General features: G+C 38.5%; 4 protein-coding genes across 4 annotated transcripts; 3 read left to right on the top strand and 1 right to left on the bottom strand.

The window, feature by feature from the left end:
- The first annotated feature begins 1,429 nt into the window (after positions 1-1,429).
- On the top strand, positions 1,430-2,900 carry LOC9657947 (cytochrome P450 71A1). Its single transcript, XM_024686053.1, has 3 exons — positions 1,430-2,185; positions 2,240-2,491; positions 2,556-2,900. The coding sequence occupies exons 1-3, from the start codon at positions 1,430-1,432 to the stop codon at positions 2,898-2,900; spliced, it is 1,353 nt and encodes a 450-aa protein (XP_024541821.1).
- Positions 2,901-12,625: 9,725 nt separating this feature from the next.
- LOC9646971 (cytochrome P450 71A1) lies at positions 12,626-14,359 on the top strand. Its single transcript, XM_024686052.1, has 3 exons — positions 12,626-13,474; positions 13,529-13,780; positions 13,845-14,359. The coding sequence occupies exons 1-3, from the start codon at positions 12,626-12,628 to the stop codon at positions 14,187-14,189; spliced, it is 1,446 nt and encodes a 481-aa protein (XP_024541820.1). The 3' UTR covers positions 14,190-14,359.
- A 1,446-nt stretch (positions 14,360-15,805) lies between these two features.
- LOC9657946 (cytochrome P450 71A1) lies at positions 15,806-24,539 on the top strand. Its single transcript, XM_024686051.1, has 4 exons — positions 15,806-16,176; positions 23,050-23,815; positions 23,870-24,121; positions 24,186-24,539. The coding sequence occupies exons 1-4, from the start codon at positions 15,806-15,808 to the stop codon at positions 24,537-24,539; spliced, it is 1,743 nt and encodes a 580-aa protein (XP_024541819.1).
- Positions 24,540-24,940: 401 nt separating this feature from the next.
- On the bottom strand, positions 24,941-26,241 carry LOC112350261 (anthocyanidin 3-O-glucosyltransferase 7-like). The gene is made up of 2 exons (XM_024686150.1): positions 26,092-26,241; positions 24,941-26,043 (listed from the first exon to the last, which is right to left on the bottom strand). Exons 1-2 carry the CDS (start codon positions 26,141-26,143, stop codon positions 25,058-25,060), a joined length of 1,038 nt encoding a protein of 345 aa, XP_024541918.1. The 5' UTR covers positions 26,144-26,241; the 3' UTR covers positions 24,941-25,057.
- Positions 26,242-26,249: the final 8 nt, after the last annotated feature.

The raw sequence follows: 26,249 nt of genomic DNA, 5'->3' as shown, positions 1-26,249 counted from the left end.
AGTGCCAGGGATTCAAGGTATCAAGGGGTACAGCAACTAGACGAGTGCTCGTCACTCACAGAAACTCGTGAAGACCATCTGGACGAAGAGCCTCAAAATGGCAATGCCAATCAACGGCCGAGGGAGGCTTTGCGAGAGATGGACGAAGAGTTTCGGGGATTCGTCCATGGAGATCTTTCTGGAGCTTTGGCAAGGCGGCTGCTGTGGCTAACGGTGATGGCGGTAACGATTTGAGGGAAGCTGTGATCATGGGCTCCCATGTTAAGAAGGTTGGATTGGAAACTTTCATTTCTCTCTTCTTCTTTTATTGAGACTTGGTTTTGCTACGCAATTAAAATTATGCCAGAGTATGATTTTAAATTCAACTAAAATTACTCAAGTCTCCCAATTAAAAGTAAATACAACATATAAAAGTAGGTGTGCTCATGCATGAAATTTGTCTAGGGACGAACGTCTTAAAAGAATTCTTACGAATTCTCTAATTTAAGAGTCTCACAGCTCATAAATCACAAAATTCACAGAAGTTGGCCCATTGAATATTGTGGATTAGAAAATTGTGAAATGTACAAATTCTAAACCTAAAATCAGTCTCTAAATTAATGTTCCTCAATTAACTAAAGTGTCACAGTAAAATTGGACAGTGCTAACCACAGTAAAATCACTAAAGGCTACTTTCAATATAGATTTAAGATATAATTTGGGAGTTTGAAGTTTAATGTGATAATCTACGATGCAAGATGGTTCACTAGTGCAAAGAGGTTCAAAAGCATCTTTCCAGCATCTAGGGCACGATCATGTTTGGATGAGGGGTAGCCAGTTAAAACTCGTTCTGATTTGCAACGTGGAGGCCCTCTTGGCCAAAGGATTGTGGCGAGACAGCGTGGCTGAGCCAAAAGAAATTTCAAGTATGAAAACATGTTCTTTGGGAGCTCTTGGAGAGCTTGCCGCGAAAGGGCAATTTTCCCTCCCCAAGGGCATCGATCTTGCTCAATGGTGCTTGAGCAAAGCCTTGGCTGCGTTCTTGGATAAAATGGAAGTGTGAGGATGATTCAAGGGATCATCCATGGTTTCAGTGCCGTGGAAGCTTTGGCTGGCGGCTGGGGAGTGATAGAGCCAAGCGCTATGGGGCGGGGCGACAAGGAAAAGATCTCCATCCCTGAGCGACCGGCGCCACATCATCAATTTCTTTTCGCCACGCGGGCCTGACCGCAAAAATAAACATGTTTATTTGTAAGAAAGGTTGTTTCTCAACGAAAGGCTTCCAGTTTATAGAAGCTTCCATGCGTCATTCACCATTTGAAGTGTTTATAAGGACGCACTACATTTCCAAACTTCCATGGAGCACATCACAGCTTTTTTCGCCTTCTTGGCTTCTTTCTTCTTGGTGATCTTCTACTATGATCGATCTAAATCACGCAGCTCCCATGTCATGCCTCCAAGCCCCCGGGCCTTTCCAATCCTCGGCCACATTCCACTCCTGGCTAGCAATTCCCGCGGGCCGCATCTCATCCTCTTCGATCTCGCCAAGAAGCTCGGCCCGATCTTCTACCTCCGCCTGGGCTACACCCCCACGATCGTCATCTCGTCAGCCAAGATCGCCCAAGAGATCCTCAAGTCCCACGACAGGACCTTCTCCTCGCGGCCATCGCTCACGTTTGCCGAGGCGATCCTCCCAGACGATCTCATCTTCGCGCGCTATGGCGCGAGATGGAGGGAGCTCCGCAAGATCTGCACGCTCGAGCTCTTCACCGCGCGCCGCGTGGGGAGCTTTGCGGCAGTGAGGCAAGTGGAGATGGAGAAGTTCCTGGCGATGCTCTCCCAGAATCTGGGAAGAACGGTGAACATAACCCAGGAGGTCACCGTCCTCACCTTGGAGATCATGCAAACGCTCGTGTTTGGGACGAGCCGGACCTTCGGTGCCAAGGATTTCGTCCGCTTGGTCCACCAGGGGAACGAGCTGGGCGGGAGGCTACACATCGGCGATTACGTCCCATGGCTTAAATGGATGGATCTCTCGCTGCCCAAGCTGAGAACCTTAGCAACCAAATTCCATGCCTTGCTTCAAGCACACATTGAAGAGCACCGATCCTCTATAGCCAAGCAAGGACATGGCGGCGAGAGCTTCCTGGACGTCTTGCTCTCGCTCGACAACATGTCAGATCTTACCATCCGGTGCCTCATGCTGGTACGACTGGGGGTTGACTTGAGTGTTGACTAACTCGCTGGCCGCTCTTGCTAGGATGCTGTGAGTGCAGGGCTGGACACGACTGCCACAGCGATAGGATGGGCTCTCACGGAGCTACTTCTTCATCCACAAATCTTGGCAAAAGCCCAGAAGGAATTGGACGACGTGATCCCTGCTAGTAGCGCCATGGTGAGTGAGGCCGACATTCCCAAGCTCAAGTACCTCGGCGCGATTGTCAAGGAGACCCTGCGCAAGCACCCTCCGGCGCCACTCATGGTTCCACGCGAATCCACCGCCGAGTGTAAGGTAAGTAGTCTAAAAGGTTTGATCCTCGCTAGATCTCTGAATTTGTTATCAACGTGTATGAAAGCTTGAAGAAGCTGGCTACATGATCCCAGCCAAGACCCAAGTGTTGATCAACCTCTACGCCATCGCCCGGGATCCAAAAATCTGGGAGAACCCTCTGGAGTTCATCCCGGAGAGGATGAGCAGCGAATTCAATGCGGCCGTGGAACTCATGACGTTTGGCTTTGGCCGGCGATCCTGCCCGGGGATGAACTTGGGGTTGACTGCTGTTCATCTCGTTCTTGCCAATCTTCTCTACAGGTTCAATTGGACAACACCGGATGGTAAAGAGGTGGACGTGGGCGAGGGGGTCGGGTTCACGCTCATGCGGGCTCGTCCACTTGCATTGGTTCCACTTCTCCGCAAGTAGTCAAACATATTGACTAGAATAAACAGAGTGTGTTTATTAATTTTGCTTTGTGCGAAGGTTAGATTGGAAGATCCTGGTCCAATGGGCTTCGGTTCAGTTCTCAGGCAATTATCTCAAAAGATCTACCAGGGCAAAGATCTTGATTTCTTCCTCTCTCTAATCTGTTCTGGTCTTACTTTGCACAAGCTTTGTTTGGATACTAGGCCCATTTTTGGGCTCCAACATGTCAAACAACCTGTAAATGAATGGATATATTTAGAATATACTAGCAATGAATCCAGCTATGCTGGCCTACACAAAATTCAGTCTTCAAAGATGTTTTTTGGATTTCAAACTGTTCATGGTTGCAAATTTATTTTTAAAAAGAACAATGCACCAAGTTCCTTCTTTTATTACCATTACTATTTCCCTTCCTGCTTTGCTTACACTAACTTCTTATAGCTCTTATGTGAATTTCTCTTTAAGAGTCTAAAGACAAATTAGTTTGTCAAGAGGTAAACCATTACAAGGAAATGGCTCACATTTTTACACTTTACTGCTTTGTCCAATTCTAAATTTCTTTAGTAGTGATCCCATATAACATCATCAACTCAATAATGCTTTGGCAATAGTTAAGTCCTTAGGATTAACTTTTGCATTTCTGCTCAGAATAGAAAGACAAGTATTGCTTTGGTCATATTGATGGATTTTTAATCAAGGACTGAGCAAGCTTGCAAGTGCCTCAATTGCAGAGACATGGAATTGAAGGGACTCATGACACAGGCAGGAGCAACAATTCTCTGGACATAATTGTGGCTGCCAAAGCTGCGTGTTGGATTGATGAGATCTCATCAATCCAGAGAATTGGCAGAAGGCTTGAAAAACTGGAGCTCTGGTCAGAGGTTCCATTTCCAAATCTATAGGAAATTTTGATTCTGATTGTAACATTCCTTAAGAATTTCCTCAAGAGACTCTACTTACTGGCTCAGACCTGATTGAAAACTTTCATACTTGAACCTTGATGCATTGCTCATCCAAAGAACCAATAGAACAATGTCGTAAGTCCTTGTTGTCCAACCAACAGCATCCTATCAAAAAACTAGAGCACATGCTCATTCTCAATGAAAGACCAACTTGTAACTTCTGTGTTCTAAAGTTTTCCACATAAATTTTAGCAGTCGTTACTCAGTCATGCTAGACAAATTTCTCATTGAAAATGAAGAGAGAATGGTGGATTCTTGCCTTGAAAAACAGGGATTCTCCAGAAGTCTATCTCAAAAAGTGACATTCTCTACCATGCTTTCTCGAAAGTTGGAAGTTTCTGCTATTAACTTCTCTTTAAAAATAAAACACGAATATACAGTGCTGTACCTCAGCTCTTACTACAATCATTTGACTGTTGCTTCTTTGAAAATATGAACCAGCCGCTCGCTGTCGGGCACACCTCCAGTGCTACTAAGCTCTTCGATTGCATCTCCCAGCGCAATGCTGCGACCTGGAACATGATGGTCCATGCCTACGCCTTGTGACTCTTCTTTGATCAATGCATTGGTGATCACATTTGCCAAGAGCCGCTGTGCAGTGGAATTTGTGCAATCTGACATATAGAGCTCCAATCTGAAGAAGATCTTTGATTCCATGCCGGATCATGATGTGGTCTCTTGGATCTCGCTCATTTATGCCAAGAACACGTTTAATTGGGTGGAGTTTCACGATCTTGTCTCGCAGATCTCGATGCTCATTGGATATGTGGCGGTATTCTGGATTCGCAACTGCCAGGCTAACTTGCTGCCTGGTGTCTCTGAGGCCGTGACATGGAACTCAATTATCACAACACTTGGCAAGTCGAGGCAGTGAAATCGACCTTTGATCGAATGCCAAGGATCTCGTGTCATGGACAAATCTACTACTGTGCTACGTTCAGAATGGATTCCTCGAAGAATTGACAGGGCATTCCGTCATCTTCCCTTCACTAATGCAGTGCAAATTGGGCATTTTGATGAGGCCATGAGGTTCTTTCACTAGATCCCATGCAAGACCATTGTCTGCTGGACAGCTTTCACACAAGTTTATGTCAACTTGGACAATCTCAAAAATTTTGAGAGCATGAAGATGTGCAGCTTGGTTTCCTGGACGACAATGGTTTGGGCTTACGCTCTAAACATGCATGACAATCGAGCAGTGCAACTTATCAATCTCAAGGGCATCAAGATGGAAAAGGTGATGTCTGTCGTACACTTTTGTTAAATATTAAATTCTTCTGGGTTCAATTTATAGTCATGCCTGTGACATTCACATGCTAATCTGCAATGGTAATAAGGTCAAAACACATAGTGAATGAGACAAATTATTTCAATACCATTAGTGTATCATTTAAACCACAACTATCCACAACAATTATCTCAACCCTGTTGTAGGACAAGTAAATCATCTTAATCATAATGGCTTCAATTGACCCAACCATATTACGTCCTTTGTGTAATTTGATAAAATTTGTGACAGAAGATACATAGAAGGTTCTAGACTACTTCAATGACAGTTAAGTGACGAACTTTTAACACATATCTCCATGTTCATCTATCATACTTTAGTACTGCTAGGACAACTTCAAATCCAACTATCTTCAACCACTTTTCTTTTGCAAATTTCTGGTACAGCAGGATACATCCACATAGTGATAGTTTCATTATTTGTGAAATCAGCCATATCAATTCGTAGTCAACTACCTCTGGATGTAGATGTAATTTTCCAAGGCCATAATAGTTAAGAGTATAGCAAGGAAACATTAAGTTCTGATTATCACTGTATATTTACATGTCTTCTATAGCAATAACTGATTTAAATCGACTGAAATTACTTGCATATAATTATTTTTACAATGCTCAACATTATCTTCATAAATTCACATCACAAACATAGAAAACATTAGTCAATCACTTCTACGTACAACCAACCTAATTCATCATTGGAACTATCATTTTTATCTTCAAAGAAACAAACATAAAAAGTTCATGACATAAAAGAAATGCCTTTGAAGTACTTGGTTTTTCGAGGTCCATCACCAATTTTAATATTGATAGTAGCATCATCCTTATTGCATTTCACTTGACAAGTTTTTGTCCACTCATCTATGATGTTTTGCATTTTATCTAACACTATGCTACTTTGACTTTTGATTGTTGCTTACTTGAGGATTTGTGTTGCATGGTTGCATACATTGTCAATCCATCATCCAGCTTAATACCTAAATAGGCAAACATCATGTCTCTTATCTTATGTTTTAGTTTAACCCTATCAAAACTCTTATTAATTAACAACAGTTAATAGTTGTGTTAACAGTGTGAAATAGATGTGGGAAACTAAAGAGATAGTTTGAATTGATTTAGCGCAAAACACTAAGTCAAACTCAAATTAGGTGGTATTAGCATAATGAAGCTCCTACAAAGCATGGAACTCATATGCTCATGCTTCACACACTTAAGGATATCTATTGCCACCTTTTGATCATCTCTCCAAGTCCTCATGAACTTTACAGACACTAAGTAGTAACCAAGAAGTGAATGACATTCTCTTGATGAACCTATTTGTATCTCATAGTAGTCTAGTTCGCTTGAGAAAGTCTGCCACACACAAGAGGTGCTCGCATGATAAGTCTATATTATCCACATTCATATTATCACTATCTTATACCATACATGGGGATTATACAGAGTGGAAATGCCTAGAAAACTAGAAGCAGAAGCATCATCTCTTATTTCAAGTTTTTACTTTCTAATCATCCCCAAAGGATAGAAATGAGGAGTTAGTTGTGTCTTGCAACATACCAAGCACAAGGGTCACCACATCTATGATTCATACATCACAAACACTTAAGAATTGAATGGAATTGTTTACTTAAGAAATAGACTTCTCACTATAGACAATCGATAAGTACAAAGTAATCAAATCCAATTCCTCTGAGATAAGAAAAACTTTCCCTAAAAAAAGCAACCACCTTACATACACTTATCTCAACCAAGTTTATGATGTATTTTATACACAAATATAATAGTAATTTCAAACGTTGTAGTAATTTTTAACATAATTATAATTATAATATACATAGATAATACAACATAATATAATATTTATATAAAAATCCCTTTTACAATTGACCTTATCACTATAATATAACAAATATAACTTATAACATAATATAACATTTAAAACTCAGAATGCTAAGTGAAGTTTTGAGTGTTCTAATGAGATGAAAATGCCAGCTATGGGATCTTATGGTTAAATGAGTTGTTTAAAGCTTGGCAATTTAAATGAGGCTTGGCAGTAAAGGAAACGATATAATTATGGTTATCTTGGACTTCAACTTGGGTCCATCTCAGACTCCATTTCAACACTTCCATGTGTCATGTGTTGGTCAGAAATCCATGATTGGGTTTGTTAACCAGTAAAAAAAGAGAGATTACATATTTAAATTTGATCCTGTATATGATTAATTATAGTAAATTATATACTTGGAAAATTAAATATTATGGATAACTATCTAAATAAATAAAACTTGGAGCTAAAAAAATTACATTAGTTATAGTTACTGAAGAGACAAATTTTATATGAGATGAATTTAGAGTTAAAATTATTGAAGTGAAGGTTCCAAAATACTGAAATTAATGTGATAGTGTAGGAAATAATACTTAATTATTTGGATAGTAATTATTAAATTTACACATATTTATACAAATGGTAGGAGTATAAAAAATACTTTAAGATAAAAGTGAAGTAGTCACATAATATATGGAGGATCCTCTATAACTTAATATAAAGGAGTTGAATAGCTCTAGTTATTCCATTTTATAATAAAGTCATTAGTGAAATTAATCAGTTAGCTCAGATATTTACTTTATTTTAATAGTTTTGCAATATTACAAATTTCTAACACTTTATTTTTATATTGATAATTTTCATCAATTATAATTTTAATACATAAAAAATAATGTTGTATAAATATGATTGAGATATTGTTAACATAATGGCCATATAATACACATCTTTAGGTGGAACATTGAGTCCCATCATCATATAAAGTTTTTATTATTATATATCACCATAATTTATATAGAAATTTTAAAATTAAAAATATTAAGCTTTAAAAAATTTAGAAATTATAAATTATAAGAATATCAAGCACTCTTGTAAATCTATAGCAGCCAAGAGGAATTTAGCCAGATGAATGTGATGCAATTATAAAAGAAATTTATGAAAATGTAATGTCAAATCTAGAGAATTGGTACTAGCTTGTAGATGGTTAAATGTCGTACATATGAGAATGAAATGGTATACCATCTCAAACTATGCTTACAAAATAAGTAGAGTCTCTATTTTAATAGCAAGAATGTTTGTGTGGAGGCAATGTTAACTTGCTTGATAACTTGCCACAATATTTCAAAATACTATCTATTGATGGTATTGTTTATTGGCACTCTAATAAGGTATTATACTGATAAAGTATTGTGAGTTGACAATGTCAAGGTACTCTTTAAATTTAACTTATGTTAAGTTTAATTGAGCTACCTTTGGAAAACCCATATATGCAATATAAAGTAAATTGTTCAAATCTATATTTAGTCTTGTTATGTCCAACATCTAAATTTGTGCACCATCCTATGCTGTTTGTATCAGTAGAGTTGGAGATAGCATATTTAGAAAGTTTGTCTATGGTTTCAAACATCAATAAAGAAGAATCACTTGGTAAAATAAGAGGTACTTAAGTAATTTATATCTCTACAACCATGATACCAGTTTATTTTTTAATAGCCAAATTCCATATTCAAGAATTAGTGATTGATTTTCTTAAACTTCTTCTAGTTTGCAATGGAGATACTAACACCCCAAACTTCCCTCACATAGGTGAGGAATATAGTTACCTTAGTCTCATAGTATCCTAATCATTTTATAATTTTCTTTGGGAGCATAGCATACATTTGTGGTACTTATATTCTTTGATTTAGATAAGGTGTTGGCTATCATATATGAAAGAGTTATTTCTTGTAAGACTAAATATCATAATTAGAGTCTTAGCCATTTTAACAGCCAACCTTGTAAATAACAAAACTCAATCAAAACATGTAATTATTATTAAAGGTTAGGGCAAGTAGTAAATAATGACCTTATGGATCTTTGAAATGTTGATGCTACATTAAACTCTCAAAGGCATTGATGTATAAGCTAAACATAGTAGACATCTTTGTTTAACTTTGATAGTACATTCAATTTGTTTTAGCCCTTGGTAGTCCACAAGAATAATGATATACTTTTGTTTAATATAATGTGAATTTTTTGTAGGTTTTAAAATAATTTTTCACAGAAATTTGTGTTGACCAAGATGATCTTCTATAATATGCTCATGAATTGTTTATGAAGTTGAGAGTTTCATTCTAGAGTTTTCATTTTAGCACTCTTTTATTCCAAATGTTATTCAAAAATAGAAGGATTCCTTTTGAAAAAGTGTTAAAAACTATGGTAAGCTAGTAATTGTAACTTATATGAAACATTTATTGTTGCATGATAGAATGTGATAGGCATTAAGTGTATTAAGAAGTCACTATTTGCTTGTTTCATTCATTTCCAAGAAGTAATATTTATAGCTACACCTTTTTACTCTTCATAGTTGCAAATCAAAGGGAAATGCCCTTATAACTAGTGACTCTTGCATCCTTCTAACATTATATTAGTGAGATATATTTACCCTTTATCATAAGTTTATATTATTAAAAAAGAACACCTTTATAAAGTAGCTTGTCAACTATCAAGTTCAATTTTAACACACAAAATAAGCTGGAAAACCAATGATTTATAAATTTTCATACTATGAGTGCATGGAATATAGAAATGGGAGATAGAAATATGCATATTCATTAGCCCAAAACCCCTAGCTTATATACAAGAATGAGTAGTTCAGATTGAAACCAATTTAATAGTTATCAAAATCTATAGTAGTATATGATAAAATAACCACACATTTGGACCTTACATGATCCCTTCTTCTCTGAAGAATAAAAGGCAATTAAATTTCTTTAGTTGATGGGTCGAGATTTGAATGAATATTAGGAGGAAGCATTGGTGGATTTGTAGGTGGTATTAGTTATTCATAAACCCTTTTGTACAAAGTGTTTTGGCCATTGCATATGCACAATTTTTGGAGGATTAACTTGTTGAACATCATGCTAAATTTTATAAACTTGTGGTTCAATCTGCTGCAACACTTCATATGGTCTTTTTCATTAAGCAAGGAGCCCTTTAGACATACTATATACTATAAGACTAGGAGAATGGACTAACCACCCTTGCTGCTCCAAGTACCACTCGACTTACAAAGGAATGAATGCAATAGACCCAGAGGGTGGAAGGATGGAGCATAGCAGTATCTGTTTTCACATTGGCTAAGCATGACAATGACAATATGTTTTATTATCGATCTTTGAATTTCACAAGACAAATGCGATGCTCTACAAAACTTATTACAGAACAACCCAACTCTCGGGGACATTGTCAAAGTGCTTTGCAACTATTGTTATTGCCACCTCATCGTCCCCACCAAAACACAAATTGTGATTTTCAACTTGAAAGCAAGACACACCCCACTCCACTATCAAGGACAAGAGGTTCTACAAGTTACCACTTACAAGTACCTTGGTTATTACCTCCACCATCAGCAAATATGAACCACTAGAGTAGTTCAATATGAAGTTGTAGCCAAAAGAACATATTATAGCCTATTGAATTTAGTCATTCACCCAAATAAAAGATGATGTTGACAACTTCAGTAACACTTGCAATAGTGCAATGTGATTAGAAAGATGTTGAACCCTTATGGATTGTCTTTCAAATCATTCTTTACAAGTTCACACCCTCGTGAATGGAAGTTAAGAGTTATAACTCTCCTAAAAGCATTGCTCTCTTGACACTCTACCCCTCAGGTCAAGCCTAGCGGGAGTAAATTAAACCTACTAGATGTCAATCAACATGTGGTGTAATTCCCCTAGCTAACCAATAGAGTTGATTAATAAAATGATTGAGATATTGCATTTTGCCAAAGAAGCATTGCATGTTATTCACACATTTCGGAGTAGGGAACTTTTGAATGGCCACAAGTTTGTTAGAATTAACTTGCAAACCCTCACAAAAAATATGGTACTCAAGATAAGCTATGTCTTTGGACCTAAACATGCATTTCAACTGTTTTAATTTTAAACCAACTTCTTATAACCAATTTGATATCTTCCGAATATCATAGATATACTCCTATGTCCCTTCCAAGTGAATTAAGACATCATCGATGAAGTCAGTAGTCATTTTTGGCATATTATAAAGAACCACATTCATCATCTACTGAAAAGTTGCTAAAATATTGGTCAAACCGAATGGCATCACTAATAATTTGTACAAATCAAATGGTGTAATAAGAACAGTTTTGGAAATATCCTCCTTGCTCATCGGCACTTGCCAATACTTAGAAATAAAATTTAGCTTAGTGAGTTAACAACTTCTTTCTAGATGATCTAGAAGATCAAAAGGGTGAGGAAGATCTAAAATAATCACTTTGTTTAACAGATGATAATTAAAGTAGAAATGAATATTCCTATCAGGTTTTGTCACAAAATAAGGTTCACATGCCTAAAGATTCCATAACTTTCGAATAACAACATTTCTTTGATGTTTGTATGTAAAATCTTGATTTCCTTTAGTGACCAACAATGAACAAAAACCTTGATTAGACGAGCATCCCCAATTGGAATAGGATAACATGTTACAATCTTAACTTTAAATAACAGATCAAATTCAAATAAATCAGCATACTTTTTTATAAGCCAGTCAACCATTGTAATATAAAAACCATTGAAGGGATTTGAAGAAGGGAATGAAAGAATAAAACAAAAATATAGGAAAAGTAATAAAAATACAAAAATGATGAAAACAAAAGTAGAATAAAAAAGGACAAAGAGGAATAAAAATAAAAAGAATGAAAGAAACATAAGGAAATATAATATAAAAAGGGAAAAACCTCAAAATCACACTTAGCATAATTACACTATAACTAATCCATACCAAAGATGAGTTGAAAAGGTTGACTTGGCACCACTTATAACAATTAAAACTCAAATTCAAAACTGCCCATAGAATTCATATTGAAATAAGACAAAAATAACATTTTTATTTTTTGGTTTGCTTAAGCAAACCTATAGGGGACAAAGATGGTAGTGAATATACCTAGAATATGCTTGGATATTCTAGGATATTCTACCATCTAATGGTTGGTATTCATTTAGATTAATTTGGTATTTATAATTTATAAACATATTTATAATTTATAAACTTTCTTAAACCCTTTCTAGTATATTCTTTTTTATTCTATCATCTAATGGTTAATATGCAAATGTAGACATTGGCCTGAACACAATAGTGCTCATCCCATGTCCAAATTCACAATCTAAAGCCAATAAGATTAATCTTGTGTTTATAAATTACAAACATGCTTATAATTATAAACTTTATTTGATCAATTAAATTAATAAGTAATAATAAAACTACCATTAAGCAAACCAAGCAATTTATTAGAATGGTTGTTGCTTAACAAAAAGCATATTGAAAGAAGACAAAAATAACATCTTTATTTTCTAGAAGGGTTGTTTCTCACCGAAAGGCTTCCGAAGTTTCCATTTGAAGTGTATATAAGGACACTACATTTCCAAACTTCCATGGAGCACATCACAGCTTTTTTCGCCTTCTTGGCTTCTTTCTTCTTGGTGATCTTCTACTATGATCGATCTAAATCACGCAGCTCCCATGTCATGCCTCCAAGCCCCCGGGCCTTTCCAATCCTCGGCCACATTCCACTCCTGGCCAGCAATTCCCGCGGGCCGCATCTCATCCTCTTCGATCTCGCCAAGAAGCTCGGCCCGATCTTCTACCTCCGCCTGGGCTACACCCCCACGCTCGTCATCTCCTCAGCCAAGATCGCCCAAGAGATCCTCAAGTCCCACGACAGGACCTTCTCCTCGCGGCCATCGCTCACGTTTGCCGAGGCGATCCTCCCAGACGATCTCATCTTCGCGCGCTATGGCGCGAGATGGAGGGAGCTCCGCAAGATCTGCACGCTCGAGCTCTTCACCGCGCGCCGCGTGGGGAGCTTTGCGGCAGTGAGGCAAGTGGAGATGGAGAAGTTCCTGGCGATGCTCTCCCAGAATCTGGGAAGAACGGTGAACATAACCCAGGAGGTCACCGTCCTCACCTTGGAGATCATGCAAACGCTCGTGTTTGGGACGAGCCGGACCTTCGGTGCCAACGATTTCGTCCGCTTGGTCCACCAGGCGAACGAGCTGGGAGGGAGGCTACACATCGGCGATTACGTCCCATGGCTTAAATGGATGGATCTCTCGCTGCCCAAGCTGAGAACCTTAGCAACCAAATTCCATGCCTTGCTTCAAGCACACATTGAAGAGCACCGATCCTCTATAGCCAAGCAAGGACATGGCGGCGAGAGCTTCCTGGACGTCTTGCTCTCGCTCGACAACATGTCAGATCTTACCATCCGGTGCCTCATGCTGGTAAGACTGGGGGTTGACTTGAGTGTTGACTAACTCGCTGGCCGCTCTTGCTAGGATGCTGTGAGTGCAGGGCTGGACACGACTGCCACAGCGATAGGATGGGCTCTCACGGAGCTACTTCTTCATCCACAAATCTTTGCAAAAGCCCAGAAGGAATTGGACGACGTGATCCCTGCTAGTAGCACCATGGTGAGCGAGGCCGACATTCCCAAGCTCAAGTACCTCGGCGCGATTGTCAAGGAGACCCTGCGCAAGCACCCTCCGGCGCCACTCATGGTTCCACGCGAATCCACTGCCGAGTGTAAGGTAAGTAGTCTAAAAGGTTTGATCCTCGCTAGATCTCTGAATTTGTTATCAACGTGTATGAAAGCTTGAAGAAGCTGGCTCAATGATCCCAGCCAAGACCCAAGTGTTGATCAACCTCTACGCCATCGCCCGGGATCCAAAAATCTGGGAGAACCCTCTGGAGTTCATCCCGGAGAGGATGAGCAGCGAATTCAATGCGGCCGTGGAACTCATGACGTTTGGCTTTGGCCGGCGATCCTGCCCGGGGATGAACTTGGGGTTGACTGCTGTTCATCTCGTTCTTGCCAATCTTCTCTACAGGTTCAACTGGACAACACCGGATGGTAAAGAGGTGGACGTGGGCGAGGGGGTCGGGTTCACGCTCATGCGGGCTCGTCCACTTGCATTGGTTCCAGTTCTCCGCAAGTAGTCAAACATATTGACTAGAATAAACAGAGTGTGTTTATTAATTTTGCTTTGTGCGAAGGTTAGATTGGAAGCTCCCAATCTGCCATGATCCTGGTCCAATGGGCTTCCGTTCAGTTCTCAGGCAATTATCTCAAAAGATCTACCAGGGCAAAGATCTTGATTTCTTCCTCTCTCTAATCTGTTACAAGCTTTGTTTGGATACTAGGCCCATTTTTGGGCTCCAACATGTCAAACAACCTGTAAATGAATGGATATATTTAGAATATACTAGCAATGAATCCAGCTATGCTGGCCTACACAAAATTAAGTCTTCAAAGATGTTTTTTGGATTTCAAACTGTTCATGGTTGCAAATTTATTTAAAAAAAGAACAATGCACCAAGTTCCTTCTTTTATTACCATTACTATTTCCCGTCCTGCTTTGCTTACACTAACTTCTTATAGCTCTTATGTGAATTTCTCTTTAAGAGTCTAAAGACAAATTAGTTTGTCAAGAGGTAAACCATTACAAGGAAATGGCTCACATTTTTACACTTTACTGCTTTGTCCAATTCTAAATTTCCTTAGTAGTGATCCCATATAACATCATCAACTCAATAATGCTTTGGCAATAGTTAAGTCCTTAGGATTAACTTTTGCATTTCTGCTCAGAATAGAAAGACAAGTATTGCTTTGGTCATATTGATGGATTTTTAATCAAGGACTGAGCAAGCTTGCAAGTGCCTCAATTGCAGAGACATGGAATTGAAGGGACTCATGACACAGGCAGGAGCAACAATTCTCTGGACATAATTGTGGCTGCCAAAGCTGCGTGTTGGATTGATGAGACATCAATCAAGAGGATTGGCAGAAGGCTTGAAAAACTGGAGCTCTGATGACAAAGAGGTCAGAGGTTCCATTTCCAAATCTATAGGAAATTTTGACTTCTGATTGTAACATTCCTTAACAATTTCCTCAAGAGACTCTACCTACTGGCTCAGACCTGATTGAAAACTTTCACACTTGAACCTTGATGCATTGCTCATCCAAAGAACCAATAGAACAATATCATAAGTCCTTGTTGTCCAACCAACAGCATCCTATCAAAAAACTAGAGCACATGCTCATTCTCAATGAAAGACCAACTTGTAACTTCTGTGTTCTAAAGTTTTCCACATAAATTTTAGCAGTCATTACTCAGTCATGCTAGACTTAAAATGAAGAGAGAATGGTGGATTCTTGCCTTGAAAAACAGGGATTCTCCAGAAGTATATCTCAAAAAGTGACATTCTCTACCATGCTTTCTCGAAAGTTGGAAGTTTCTGCTATTAACTTCTCTTTAAAAATAAAACACGAATATACAGTGCTGTACCTCAGCTCTTACTACAATCATTTGACTGTTGCTTCTTTGAAAATATGAACCAGCCGCTCGCTGTCGGGCACACCTCCAGTGCTACTAAGCTCTTCGATTGCATCTCCCAGCGCAATGCTGCGACCTGGAACATGATGGTCCATACCTACGCCTTGTGACTCTTCTTTGATCAATGCATTGGTGATCACATTTGCCAAGAGCCGCTGTGCAGTGGAATTTGTGCAATCTGACATATAGAGCTCCAATCTGAAGAAGATCTTTGATTCCATGCCGGATCATGATGTGGTCTCTTGGATCTCGCTCATGTATGCCAAGAACACGTTTAATTGGGTGTTGTTTCACGATCTTGTCTCGCAGATCTCGATGCTCATTGGATATGTGGCGGTATTCTGGATCCGCAACTGCCAGGCTATCTTGCTGCCTGGTGTCTCTGAGGCCGTGACATGGAACTCTAATTATCACAACACTTGGCAAGTCGAGGCAGTGAAATCGACCTTTGATCGAATGCCAAGGATCTCGTGTCATGGACAAATCTACTACTGTGCTACGTTCAGAATGGATTCCTCGAAGAATTGGGCATTCCGTCATCTTCCCTTCACTAATGCAGTGCAAATTGGGCATTTTGATGAGGCCATGAGGTTCTTTCACTAGATCCCATGCAAGACCATTGTCTGCTGGACAGTGTTCACACAAGTTTATGTCAACTTGGACAACCACAAAAAATTTGAGAGCATGAAGATGTGCAGCTTGGTTTCCTGGATGACCATGGTATGGGGTTATGCTCTAAACATGCATGACAATCGAGCAGTGCAACTTATCAATCTCAAGGGCATCAAGATGGAAAAGGTGATGTCATTGTTGGTACACTTTTGTTAAATATCAAATTGTTCTGGGTTCAATTTATAGTCATGCCTGTGACATTCACATGCTAATCTGCAGTGGTAATAAGGTCAAAATACATAGTGAATGAGACAAATTATTTCAATACCATCTAAACCACAATTATCCACAACAATTATCTCAACACTGTTGTAGGACAAGTAAATCAATCATAACGGCTTCAATTGACCCAACCATATTACGTCCTTTGTGTAATTTGATAAAATTTGTGACAGAAGATACATAAGAGGTTCTAGACTAACTTCTTCAATGACAGTTGAGTGACAAACTTTTAGCACATATCTCCATGTTCATCTATCATACTTTAGTACTGCTAGGACAACTTCAAATCCAATTATCTTCAACCACTTTTCTTTTGCAAATTGCTGGTACAGCGGGATACATCCACATAGTGATAGTTTCATTATTTGTGAAATCAGCCATATCAATTCGTAGTCGACTACCTCTGGATGTAGATGTGTTTTTTCCAAGGCCATAATAGTTAAGAGTATAGCAAGGAAACATTAGTTCTCATTATCATGTGTATATCTACACGTCTTCTATGGCCATAACTGATTTAAATCGACTGAAATTACTTGCATATAATTATTTTTACAATGCTCAACATCTTCATCAATTCACATCACAAACATAGAAAACATTAGTCAATCACTTCTACGTACAAATTCATCATTGGAACTATCATTTTTATCTTCAAAGAAACAAACATCACTTTTTTTTTTCTTCAGTTTCTAAGGGAACAAAAAAGTTCATGACATAAAAGAAATGCCTTTGAAGTACTTGATTTTTCGAGGTCCATCACCAATTTTAATATTGATAGTAGCATCATCCTTATTGCATTTCACTTGACAAGTTTTTGTCCACTCATCTATGATGTTTTGCATTTTATCTAACACTATGCTACTTTGACTTTTGATTGTTGCTTACTTGAGGGTTTGTGTTGCATGGTTGTATACATTGTCAATCCATCATCCTCTCGCCACTTTTATGCTTAAAAGCTTAATACCTAAATAGGCAAACATCATGTCTCTTATCTCTCAATTCCATCTTATGTTTTAGTTTAACCCTATCAAAACTCTTATTAATTAACAACAGTTAATAGTTGTGTTAACAGTGTGAAATAGATGTGGGAAACTAAAGAGATAGTTTGAATTGATTTAGCGCAAAACACTAAGTCAAACTCAAATTAGGTGGTATTAGCATAATGAAGCTCCTACAAAGCATGGAACTCATATGCTCATGCTTCACACACTTAAGGATATCTATTGTCACCTTTTGATCATCTCTCCAAGTCCTCATGAACTTTACAGACACTAAGTATAACCAAGAAGTGAATGACATTCTCTTGATGAACCTATTTGTATCTCATAGTAGTCTAGTTCGCTTGAGAAAGTCTGCCACACACAAGAGGTGCTCGCATGATAAGTCTATTATCCACATTCATATTATCACCATCTTATACCATACATGAGGATTATACAGAGTGGAAATGCCTAGAAAACTAGAAGCAGAAGCATCATCTCTTATTTCAAGTTTTTTCTTTCTAATCATCCCCAAAGGATATAAATGAAGAGTTAGTTGTGTCTTAGCACAAGGGTCACCACATCTATGATTCCTATATCACAAACACTTAAGAGTTGAATGGAATTGTTTACTTCTCACTATGGACAATCGATAAGTACAAAGTAATCAAATCCAATTCCTCTGAGATAAGAAAAACTTTCCCTAAAAAAAGCAACCACCTTACATACACCTATCTCAACCATTAAGCTTGGAAAGTATGTAGATTAAATATGTTTCTTTGCTTAGAAGGACTAGCAAAAGTCATAGATATGCCAGGAGTTTTAGTAATTTCAAATTTTTTAATAATTTTTAACATAATTATAATTATAATATACATAGTTAATATAACATAATATAATATTTATATAAAAATCCCTTTTACAATTGACCCTATACACATTAGAACATAATAAATATAACTTATAACATAATATAACATTTAAAACTTGGAATGCCAAATGAAGTTTTGAATCTTCTACTGAGATGAAAATGCTAGCTATAGGATCTTATGGTTAAATGAGTTGTTTAAGTGTTGGCAAATTTAAATGAGGATTAGTAGTAAAGGAATAGGTATAATTATGGTTATCTCAGACTCCATCTTAGACTCCATCTTAAACTCTATCTTAGGTCCATCTCAGACTCCATTTCAACACTTCCACGTGTTATGTGTTGGTCGGAAATCCATGATTGGGTTTGTTAACCAGTAAAAAAATAGAGATTACATATTTAAATTTGATCCTGTATATGATTAATTATAGTAAACTTGGACAATTAAATATTATGGATAAATATCTGAATAAATGAAACTTGGAGCTAAAACAATTATATTAGTTATAGTTACTGAAAAGATAAATTTTATATGAGATGAATTTAGAGTTAAAATTATTGAAGTGAAAGTTCCAAAATATTGAAATTAATATGATAATTTAAAGTATGTGTAGGAAATAATACTTAATTATTTGGATAGTAATTATTAAATTTACACATATTTATACAAATGGCAGGAGTATAAAAAATACTTTCAAGTAAGATAAAAGTGAAGTAGTGACATAATATATAGAGGATCCTCTAAAACCTAATATAAAGGAGTTGAATGGCTTTAGTTATTCCATTTTATAATAAAGTCATCAATGAAATTAATCATATTGATTTTAAGTTAGCTCAGATATTTACTTTATTTTAATTTTTTTCAATATTACAAATTTCTAACACTTTATTTTTATATTAATATTTTTTATGAAGTATTTTTTTAATACATAAAAATAATATTGTATAAATATGATTGAGATATTGTTACCATAATAGCTACATAATACACATCTTTAAGTGGAACATTGAGTCCTATCATCATATAAAGTTTTTAGTATTATATATCACTATAATTTATATAGAAACTTTAAAATTAAAAATTTTAAGCTTTAAAAAAATTATAAATTATAAATTATATCAATATCACTCTTGTAAATCTATAGCAGCCAAAAAGAATTCAACCAAATGAATGTGATGCAATTATAAGAGAAATTTGTGAAAGTATAATGTCAAATCTAGAGAATTGTTACTAGTTCGTAGATGGTTGAATGTCTTACATATGAGAATGAAATGGTATACCATCTCAAACTATGCCTACAAAAGAAGTAGAATCTCTCTTTGAATGGCAAGAATGTTTGTGTGAAGGGAATGTTAACTTGCTCAATAACTTGCCACAATATTGCAAAATACTATCTACCCATGGTATTGTTTTTTGGCACTCTAATAATGTATTATACTGATAAGGTATTGTGAATTGAAAATATCAAGGTATTCTTAAAATTTAAGTTTAATTGAGCTACCTTTGGAAAACCTATATATGCAATATAAAGCAAATCGTCCAAATCTATATTTAGTCTTGTTATGTCCAACATCTAAATTTGTGCACCATCCTATGCTGTTTGTATCAGTAGAGTTGGAGATAGCATATTTAAAGAGTTTGTCTATGATTTCAAACATCAATAAAGAGGAATCACTTGGTAAAAATATGAGTTACTTAAAGTAATTTATATCTCTACAACCATAACACCAGTTTATTTTTTAATAACCAAATTCCATATTCAAGAATTGGTGATTGATTTTCTTAAACTTCTTCTAGTTTGTAGTGGAGATACTAACACCCCAAACTTCCCCCACATAGGTGAGGAATATAGTTACCTTAGTCTCATAGTATCCTAATCATTTTGTAATTTTCTTTGGGGAGCATAGCATACATTTGTGGTATTTATATTCTTTGATTTAGATAAGGTGTTGGCTATTATATGTGAAAGGTTGAACATCATGTTGAACTTCATAAACTTATGGTTCAACTTGCCACAACACCTAATATAGTCCCTTTTACTGAGCAAGGAGCCATTTAAATATACCATTTATGATAAGACTAGGAAAATGGACTAATACTAAATCATTCACTTTGTACTCTGGAGGTGGATGATGATGGGAGTTGTAGTGCTATTGTTGTCCCACTTGTACGTAGCTCAAATGTTTAGTAGACTCTGCTTAAAAAAGTGTAAAAATATTCATCAAATATTAGTATTAGCATCGGCAGCTCATAACAATTGCGAAGGTAAACTCAACTTTGTTAGTAATATTAGATCATAGTATCTTTTATTACATCATATAAACTTCTATATGGTGAAGCACTAATAGAACTTTGCACCCTTGTGACATATATATACCGAATAGATAATAAATAACCATCTTAATTCGAATGTTGAAAGCTTATATACTTCACAATCATTCCTTTGAAAGTCCAAATGAGCCATTCCACTAAACCATTTATCTGTGGATAATACACACTTGTAAAAGTGTAGTGTATCCCTAATTAAGATATTAAAACATGAAATGCTTTAGTCATAAATGCAAAACCATTACTTGAGAGAATTTGCTTTAAACAGAATACCAAGTGAATCAAGTAGTCAAAGGCAATAATGACATATTCATTATCAGTAATTAATTGTGGAAAAGACCCCATTAGATCAAATGCTATGGAAATAAAATTGTAATTGACTCCAACCATCCTTCCGTAACACGAAGGAAAGTATTATGGACTTGGCACCAAACACAATTGCACATATATCAAATAACATCATATTGCATCTCCGATTAATAGAAAGACTTTTGTACCTTTTCAATCATACACTGATATCCCATATACCCACATAGAATAAAAGAGTCATTATAATATGGAAAAGGCATAAAATAAATATCATAAGTACAACTAGTTGTAAATGATCATCAAGATGAATCCCAACAATAAATAAAGTTGTCATTAAGGTGATATTGAGAATGTAAATGTTAAAACGGCAAGTCATTAATAAATGATGTAGGATTCTTAAACCCCTCACAAAGCTTTTGGATCCATAACTCAACCTTTTGAACCTCACAAACATTGTCAAGTGAAGATAAATTTTATTTTGCACCTTGTGGACACTAAATATCAAGTACATCAACTATTGATAACACAAAATCCTTATCTAGAAAATCCATAGGTGCTAGAATAATAAGCTCACCAGGAATTTGAGAAAGGGCATCAATATTAACTATAGAACTCTTTAGGCAATGAACAACCTTTAAATTGTATATTTAAAGCTCCAAAACCTACCGACTAGTATGACCAACCAAGTTCTTCTACTTCAATAACAAAGTAACTATAGCATGATCACCTTCTAATAATGTTCAAGAACTGTGCAAATATGTATAAAAGCTTTCAAAACTCTAAACTATTATTAAACATTCTTTTTTCGTTGTGAAGTAGTTCACCTTTACTAGTTGTAATGTACAATTAATGTACATAATAAGATGATACTTACCAATTACACTTGTATTTTTTTGCATTAAGACACCCTCAAAACCGATATCCAAAACATTCACATGCAAAATGAAAAGTCAAATGTAGTTAGGATATGCCAGAATTAGAGGAGTTGTTAATAGCTCTTAAAATGCTTGTTCATAGTCCTCAAACTAGATAAAAGATGATGTTAATGACTTTAGTAATGCTTGCAATAGTGCAATGTGATTAAAAAGATGATTAACAAAACAACTAAGATATTGCACCTTGCTCAAGAAACACTACATGTTATTCACACATTTCGAAGTAGGAACATTTTGAATGGCCACAAGTTTGTTAAGATCAACTTGTAAACCCTCACAAGAAATATAATACTCAAGATAAACTATGTCTTTAAACATGCATTTCGACCACTTTAATTTTAAACCAACTTCTTATAACCGATTCAACACTTTCCTAACATCATAAACATACTCCTCCTATGTCCTCTTCAAATGAATTGTCATATATCAATGAAGTCAGTAGTCACTTTTAGCATATTGTAAAGAACCGCATCCATCATCTATTAAAAAGTTACTAAAGTGTTAGTTAAACCGAATGGCATCATCAATAATTTATATAAACTAAATAGTGTATGAAAAATAGTTTTAGGAATATCCTTTTTGGTCATCAGCACTTGCCAATACTTAGAAGCAAGATCTAGTTTGGTGAGTTAACAACTTCTTCCTAGATGATCTAAGAGATAAAAAATGTGAGGAAAAAGGTGCATATCTAAATAATCACTTTGTTTAATGAATAAATATTCCTATCAAGTTTTGTTATAAAATAAGGTTCACATGCCTAAAAACTTCATAACTTTCAAATAACACCCTTGTTTAACATCTCTTTGATGTTTGTATATAAAATTTTAATTTGCTTTGGTGACCAATGATAAATAGAAACCTTAATTTAACAAATATCCCCAATTGGAATAGAATAATGTGTTGTAATCTTGGTTTTTAGAAAGGTTATTGCTCATATTGAAATAAGACAAAAATAACATCTTTATTTTCTAGAAAGGTTGTTTCTCAGCCAAAGGCTTCCGAAGTTTCCATGCGTCATTCACCATTTGAAGTGTTTATAAGGACACACTACATTTCCAAACTTCCATGGAGCACATCACAGCTTTTTTCACCTTCTTGGCTTCTTTCATCTTGGTGATCTTCTACTATGATCGATCTAAATCACGCAGCTCCCATGTCATGCCTCCAAGCCCCCGGGCCTTTCCAATCCTCGGCCACATTCCACTCCTGGCCAGCAATTCCCGCGGGCCGCATCTCATCCTCTTCGATCTCGCCAAGAAGCTCGGCCCGATCTTCTACCTCCGCCTGGGCTACACCCCCACGCTCGTCATCTCCTCAGCCAAGATCGCCCAAGAGATCCTCAAGACACACGACAGGATCTTCTCCTCGCGGCCATCGCTCACGTTTGCCGAGGCGATCCTCCCAGACGATCTCATCTTCGCGCGCTATGGCGCGAGATGGAGGGAGCTCCGCAAGATCTGCACGCTCGAGCTCTTCACCGCGCGCCGCGTGGGGAGCTTTGCGGCAGTGAGGCAAGCGGAGATGGAGAAGTTCCTGGCGATGCTCTCCCAGAATCTGAGAAGAACGGTGAACATGACCCAGGAGCTCAGCGTCCTCACCTTGGAGATCATGCAAACGCTCGTGTTTGGGACGAGCCGGACCTTCGGTGCCAACGATTTCCTCCGCTTGGCCCACCAGGCGAACGAGCTGGGAGGGAGGCTACACATCGGCGATTACATCCCATGGCTTAAATGGATGGATCTCTCGCTGCCCAAGCTGAGAACCTTAGCAACCAAATTCCATGCCTTGCTTCAAGCACACATTGAAGAGCACCGATCCTCTATAGCCAAGCAAGGACATGGCGGCGAGAGCTTCCTGGACGTCTTGCTCTCGCTCGACAACATGTCAGATCTTACCATCCGGTGCCTCATGCTGGTAAGACTGGGGGTTGACTTGAGTGTTGACTAACTCGTTGGCCGTCCTTGCTAGGATGCTGTGAGTGCAGGGCTGGACACGACTGCCACAGCGATAGAATGGGCTCTCGCAGAGCTACTTCTTCATCCACAAATCTTGGCAAAAGCTCAGAAGGAATTGGACGACGTGATCCCTGCTAGTAGCGCCATGGTGAGCGAGGCCGACATTCCCAAGCTCAAGTACCTCGGCGCGATTGTCAAGGAGACCCTGCGCAAGCACCCTCCGGCGCCACTCATGGTTCCACGCGAATCCACTACCGACTGTAAGGTAAGTAGTCTAAAAGGTTTGATCCTCGCTAGATCTCTGAATTTGTTATCAACGTGTATGAAAGCTTGAAGAAGCTGGCTACACGATCCCAGCCAAGACCCAAGTGTTGATCAACCTCTACGCCATCGCCCGGGATCCAAACATCTGGGAGAACCCTCTGGAGTTCATCCCAGAGAGCATGAGCAGCGAATTCAATGCGGCCGTAGAACTTATGACGTTTGGCTTTGGCCGGCGATCCTGCCCGGGGATGAACTTGGGGTTGGCTGCTGTTCATCTCGTTCTTGCCAATCTTCTCTACAGGTTCAACTGGACAACACCGGATGGTAAAGAGGTGGACGTGGGAGAGTCGGGTTCACGCTCATGCGTGCTCGTCCACTTGCATTGGTTCCACTTCTCCGCAAGTAATGAAACATATTGACTTATTAAAGGTTGCTCTTGCTTTGTTAAGCCTGCGCGCCATTTCTGGGCACCGATATTATGAAAATGGAAGAATGGATACGTTCGTGACCTACTGCCAACTCACTATATTGTGTGGCGTGAAATGTACTCAAATCTCTAATACGCAATAAAATCCGTCTTCCATTGATATGTTTACTTGATTTCAAAATCCATCAGTTCTAATTCTTGCCAATCCTCTGTAGAACTTCGAGTGGTGGTAAATGTGACAGGGTTCAAGTTGTTTAGAAGATTGGCAAGAACGAGATGGAAAGCATTGATGGATTTTGAAAAGCGACTCCTCTAGGTAAGCATATCAATGATTTTATTGCGTATCAGATGGTGGATCAGAATTTGTACATTTCACACTTCAAAATATCATTATACTGAAAATTTTCTAAGCCAGGCGCTGTGAAATAGAGGACGTCATCTTATGACATTCTTTGCCTAGAGTTTCGTCACAAATTTCACAAATTTTATTGACTGAAATAGAGGGCGAATCTAGGCAAACCGAATATGCTGAATTTTAGGGTTCTTGGCGAGAATGTTGAGCTCAGTGACGAGAGAATCCAGGCACCGCCGCGAGCACCCGCCGTTCTCCATCCCACTGCGAACGAGCGCCGCAGCATCACCCGCACGGCGCCGGAGCTCCGCGCCTCTCTCTCTCACCATGAGCTCCTCGATCGCTGCCACAATCTCCGTCTTGGTCACGGCACCGCCCTTTGATGTCGGGAGCGCGATCGCGGGCATGGATGCCTGCCTGAGCATCGCGGCTGTCAGCGTTTGATCGCCCATGAGCGGCCGCGTGATCATCGGGACGCCCGCAGTGATGCTCTCCATCACAGAGTTCCAGCCGCAGTGCGTGAGGAAGCCGCCCACGGCACGGTGCCCAAGGACGCGCGGCTGGGTCACCCAGTCGGTTAGCAGCCCGCGGTGCCGCGCGGTACACCCGTTGGTACCGCCATTTGTACCGTTGGTACCGCCATTTGTACCGTTGGTACCGTTGGAAATGCCGTGCTTGGCGGTGAATCCCGGCGGTATGTCCTTCAAGTGGTCGTGTCTCACCACCCAAAGAAAGGATACTCCGGTGGAATCAAGAGCCATTGCGAGCTCTTCCATCTGACCCACCGGCATTGGAGCCACCGTTCCAAAACAAATGTAGAGAACCGAGGCTGGATCTTGCTCGTCCAGCCACGAGATTACCTTGTCTGGATCTTTGGGATCGTTGTCTTGATCGATCAGGTGTAAGGGACCGACTGGAGTGACTTTGATCCCGGAGCTCTCCAGCGTTTTGATAGCGTCGTCCTCTAGCAGGCCGGAGGAATTAGCGAGGATCATGTCGGCCCCGGCGGTACGCCGCACGGTATCAACGAGAGACTCGATCATGAACTTCATGGGGAAGTTCGGATTGATCACGTTGGACAGAGTGACGTAGTCGCGGACTTGGAAATCCGGCAGGCCTGGAATCTTGATGATGCTCTCGGGATCTATGCAAAACACAGTGAGCTTCCTCTCCTTTTGGTTCGTTCACTCACCTTTTATTGCATTCTCCGCGATGAGCCGTGGAACGTGGGAAGCCATCGCCATCTCCAAAACGGTGGACGTCCAGAACGCGATCCATGGAACGCCCAGGTGCCGCGCGACGCGCTCGCCCCACTCCACGAGCACGTCGCAGATGACGCACGTTACCGGG

This window comes from Selaginella moellendorffii, unplaced genomic scaffold (assembly GCF_000143415.4).
Source record: "Selaginella moellendorffii unplaced genomic scaffold, v1.0 SELMOscaffold_47, whole genome shotgun sequence".
Taxonomy (NCBI): Eukaryota; Viridiplantae; Streptophyta; class Lycopodiopsida; order Selaginellales; family Selaginellaceae; genus Selaginella; species Selaginella moellendorffii.
The sequence above is the reverse complement of the archived record's forward strand: the minus strand, read 5'-3'. Positions and strand labels throughout refer to the sequence as shown.

Bases quoted from the DNA above. Each gene is read 5' to 3' on its own strand.
- LOC9646971 (XM_024686052.1), top strand. From the start codon at position 12,626: ATGGAGCACATCACAGCTTTTTTCGCCTTCTTGGCTTCTTTCTTCTTG. The intron at 13,475-13,528 runs GTAAGACTGGGG...CGCTCTTGCTAG, and splicing joins CCATCCGGTGCCTCATGCTG to GATGCTGTGAGTGCAGGGCT. The intron at 13,781-13,844 runs GTAAGTAGTCTA...CGTGTATGAAAG, and splicing joins AATCCACTGCCGAGTGTAAG to CTTGAAGAAGCTGGCTCAAT.
- LOC9657946 (XM_024686051.1), top strand. From the start codon at position 15,806: ATGCCGGATCATGATGTGGTCTCTTGGATCTCGCTCATGTATGCCAAG. The intron at 23,816-23,869 runs GTAAGACTGGGG...CGTCCTTGCTAG, and splicing joins CCATCCGGTGCCTCATGCTG to GATGCTGTGAGTGCAGGGCT. The intron at 24,122-24,185 runs GTAAGTAGTCTA...CGTGTATGAAAG, and splicing joins AATCCACTACCGACTGTAAG to CTTGAAGAAGCTGGCTACAC.
- LOC112350261 (XM_024686150.1), bottom strand. From the start codon at position 26,143: ATGGCGATGGCTTCCCACGTTCCACGGCTCATCGCGGAGAATGCAATA. The intron at 26,044-26,091 runs GTGAGTGAACGA...TGTTTTGCATAG, and splicing joins CGCGGAGAATGCAATAAAAG to ATCCCGAGAGCATCATCAAG.
- LOC9657947 (XM_024686053.1), top strand. From the start codon at position 1,430: ATGCCTCCAAGCCCCCGGGCCTTTCCAATCCTCGGCCACATTCCACTC. The intron at 2,186-2,239 runs GTACGACTGGGG...CGCTCTTGCTAG, and splicing joins CCATCCGGTGCCTCATGCTG to GATGCTGTGAGTGCAGGGCT. The intron at 2,492-2,555 runs GTAAGTAGTCTA...CGTGTATGAAAG, and splicing joins AATCCACCGCCGAGTGTAAG to CTTGAAGAAGCTGGCTACAT.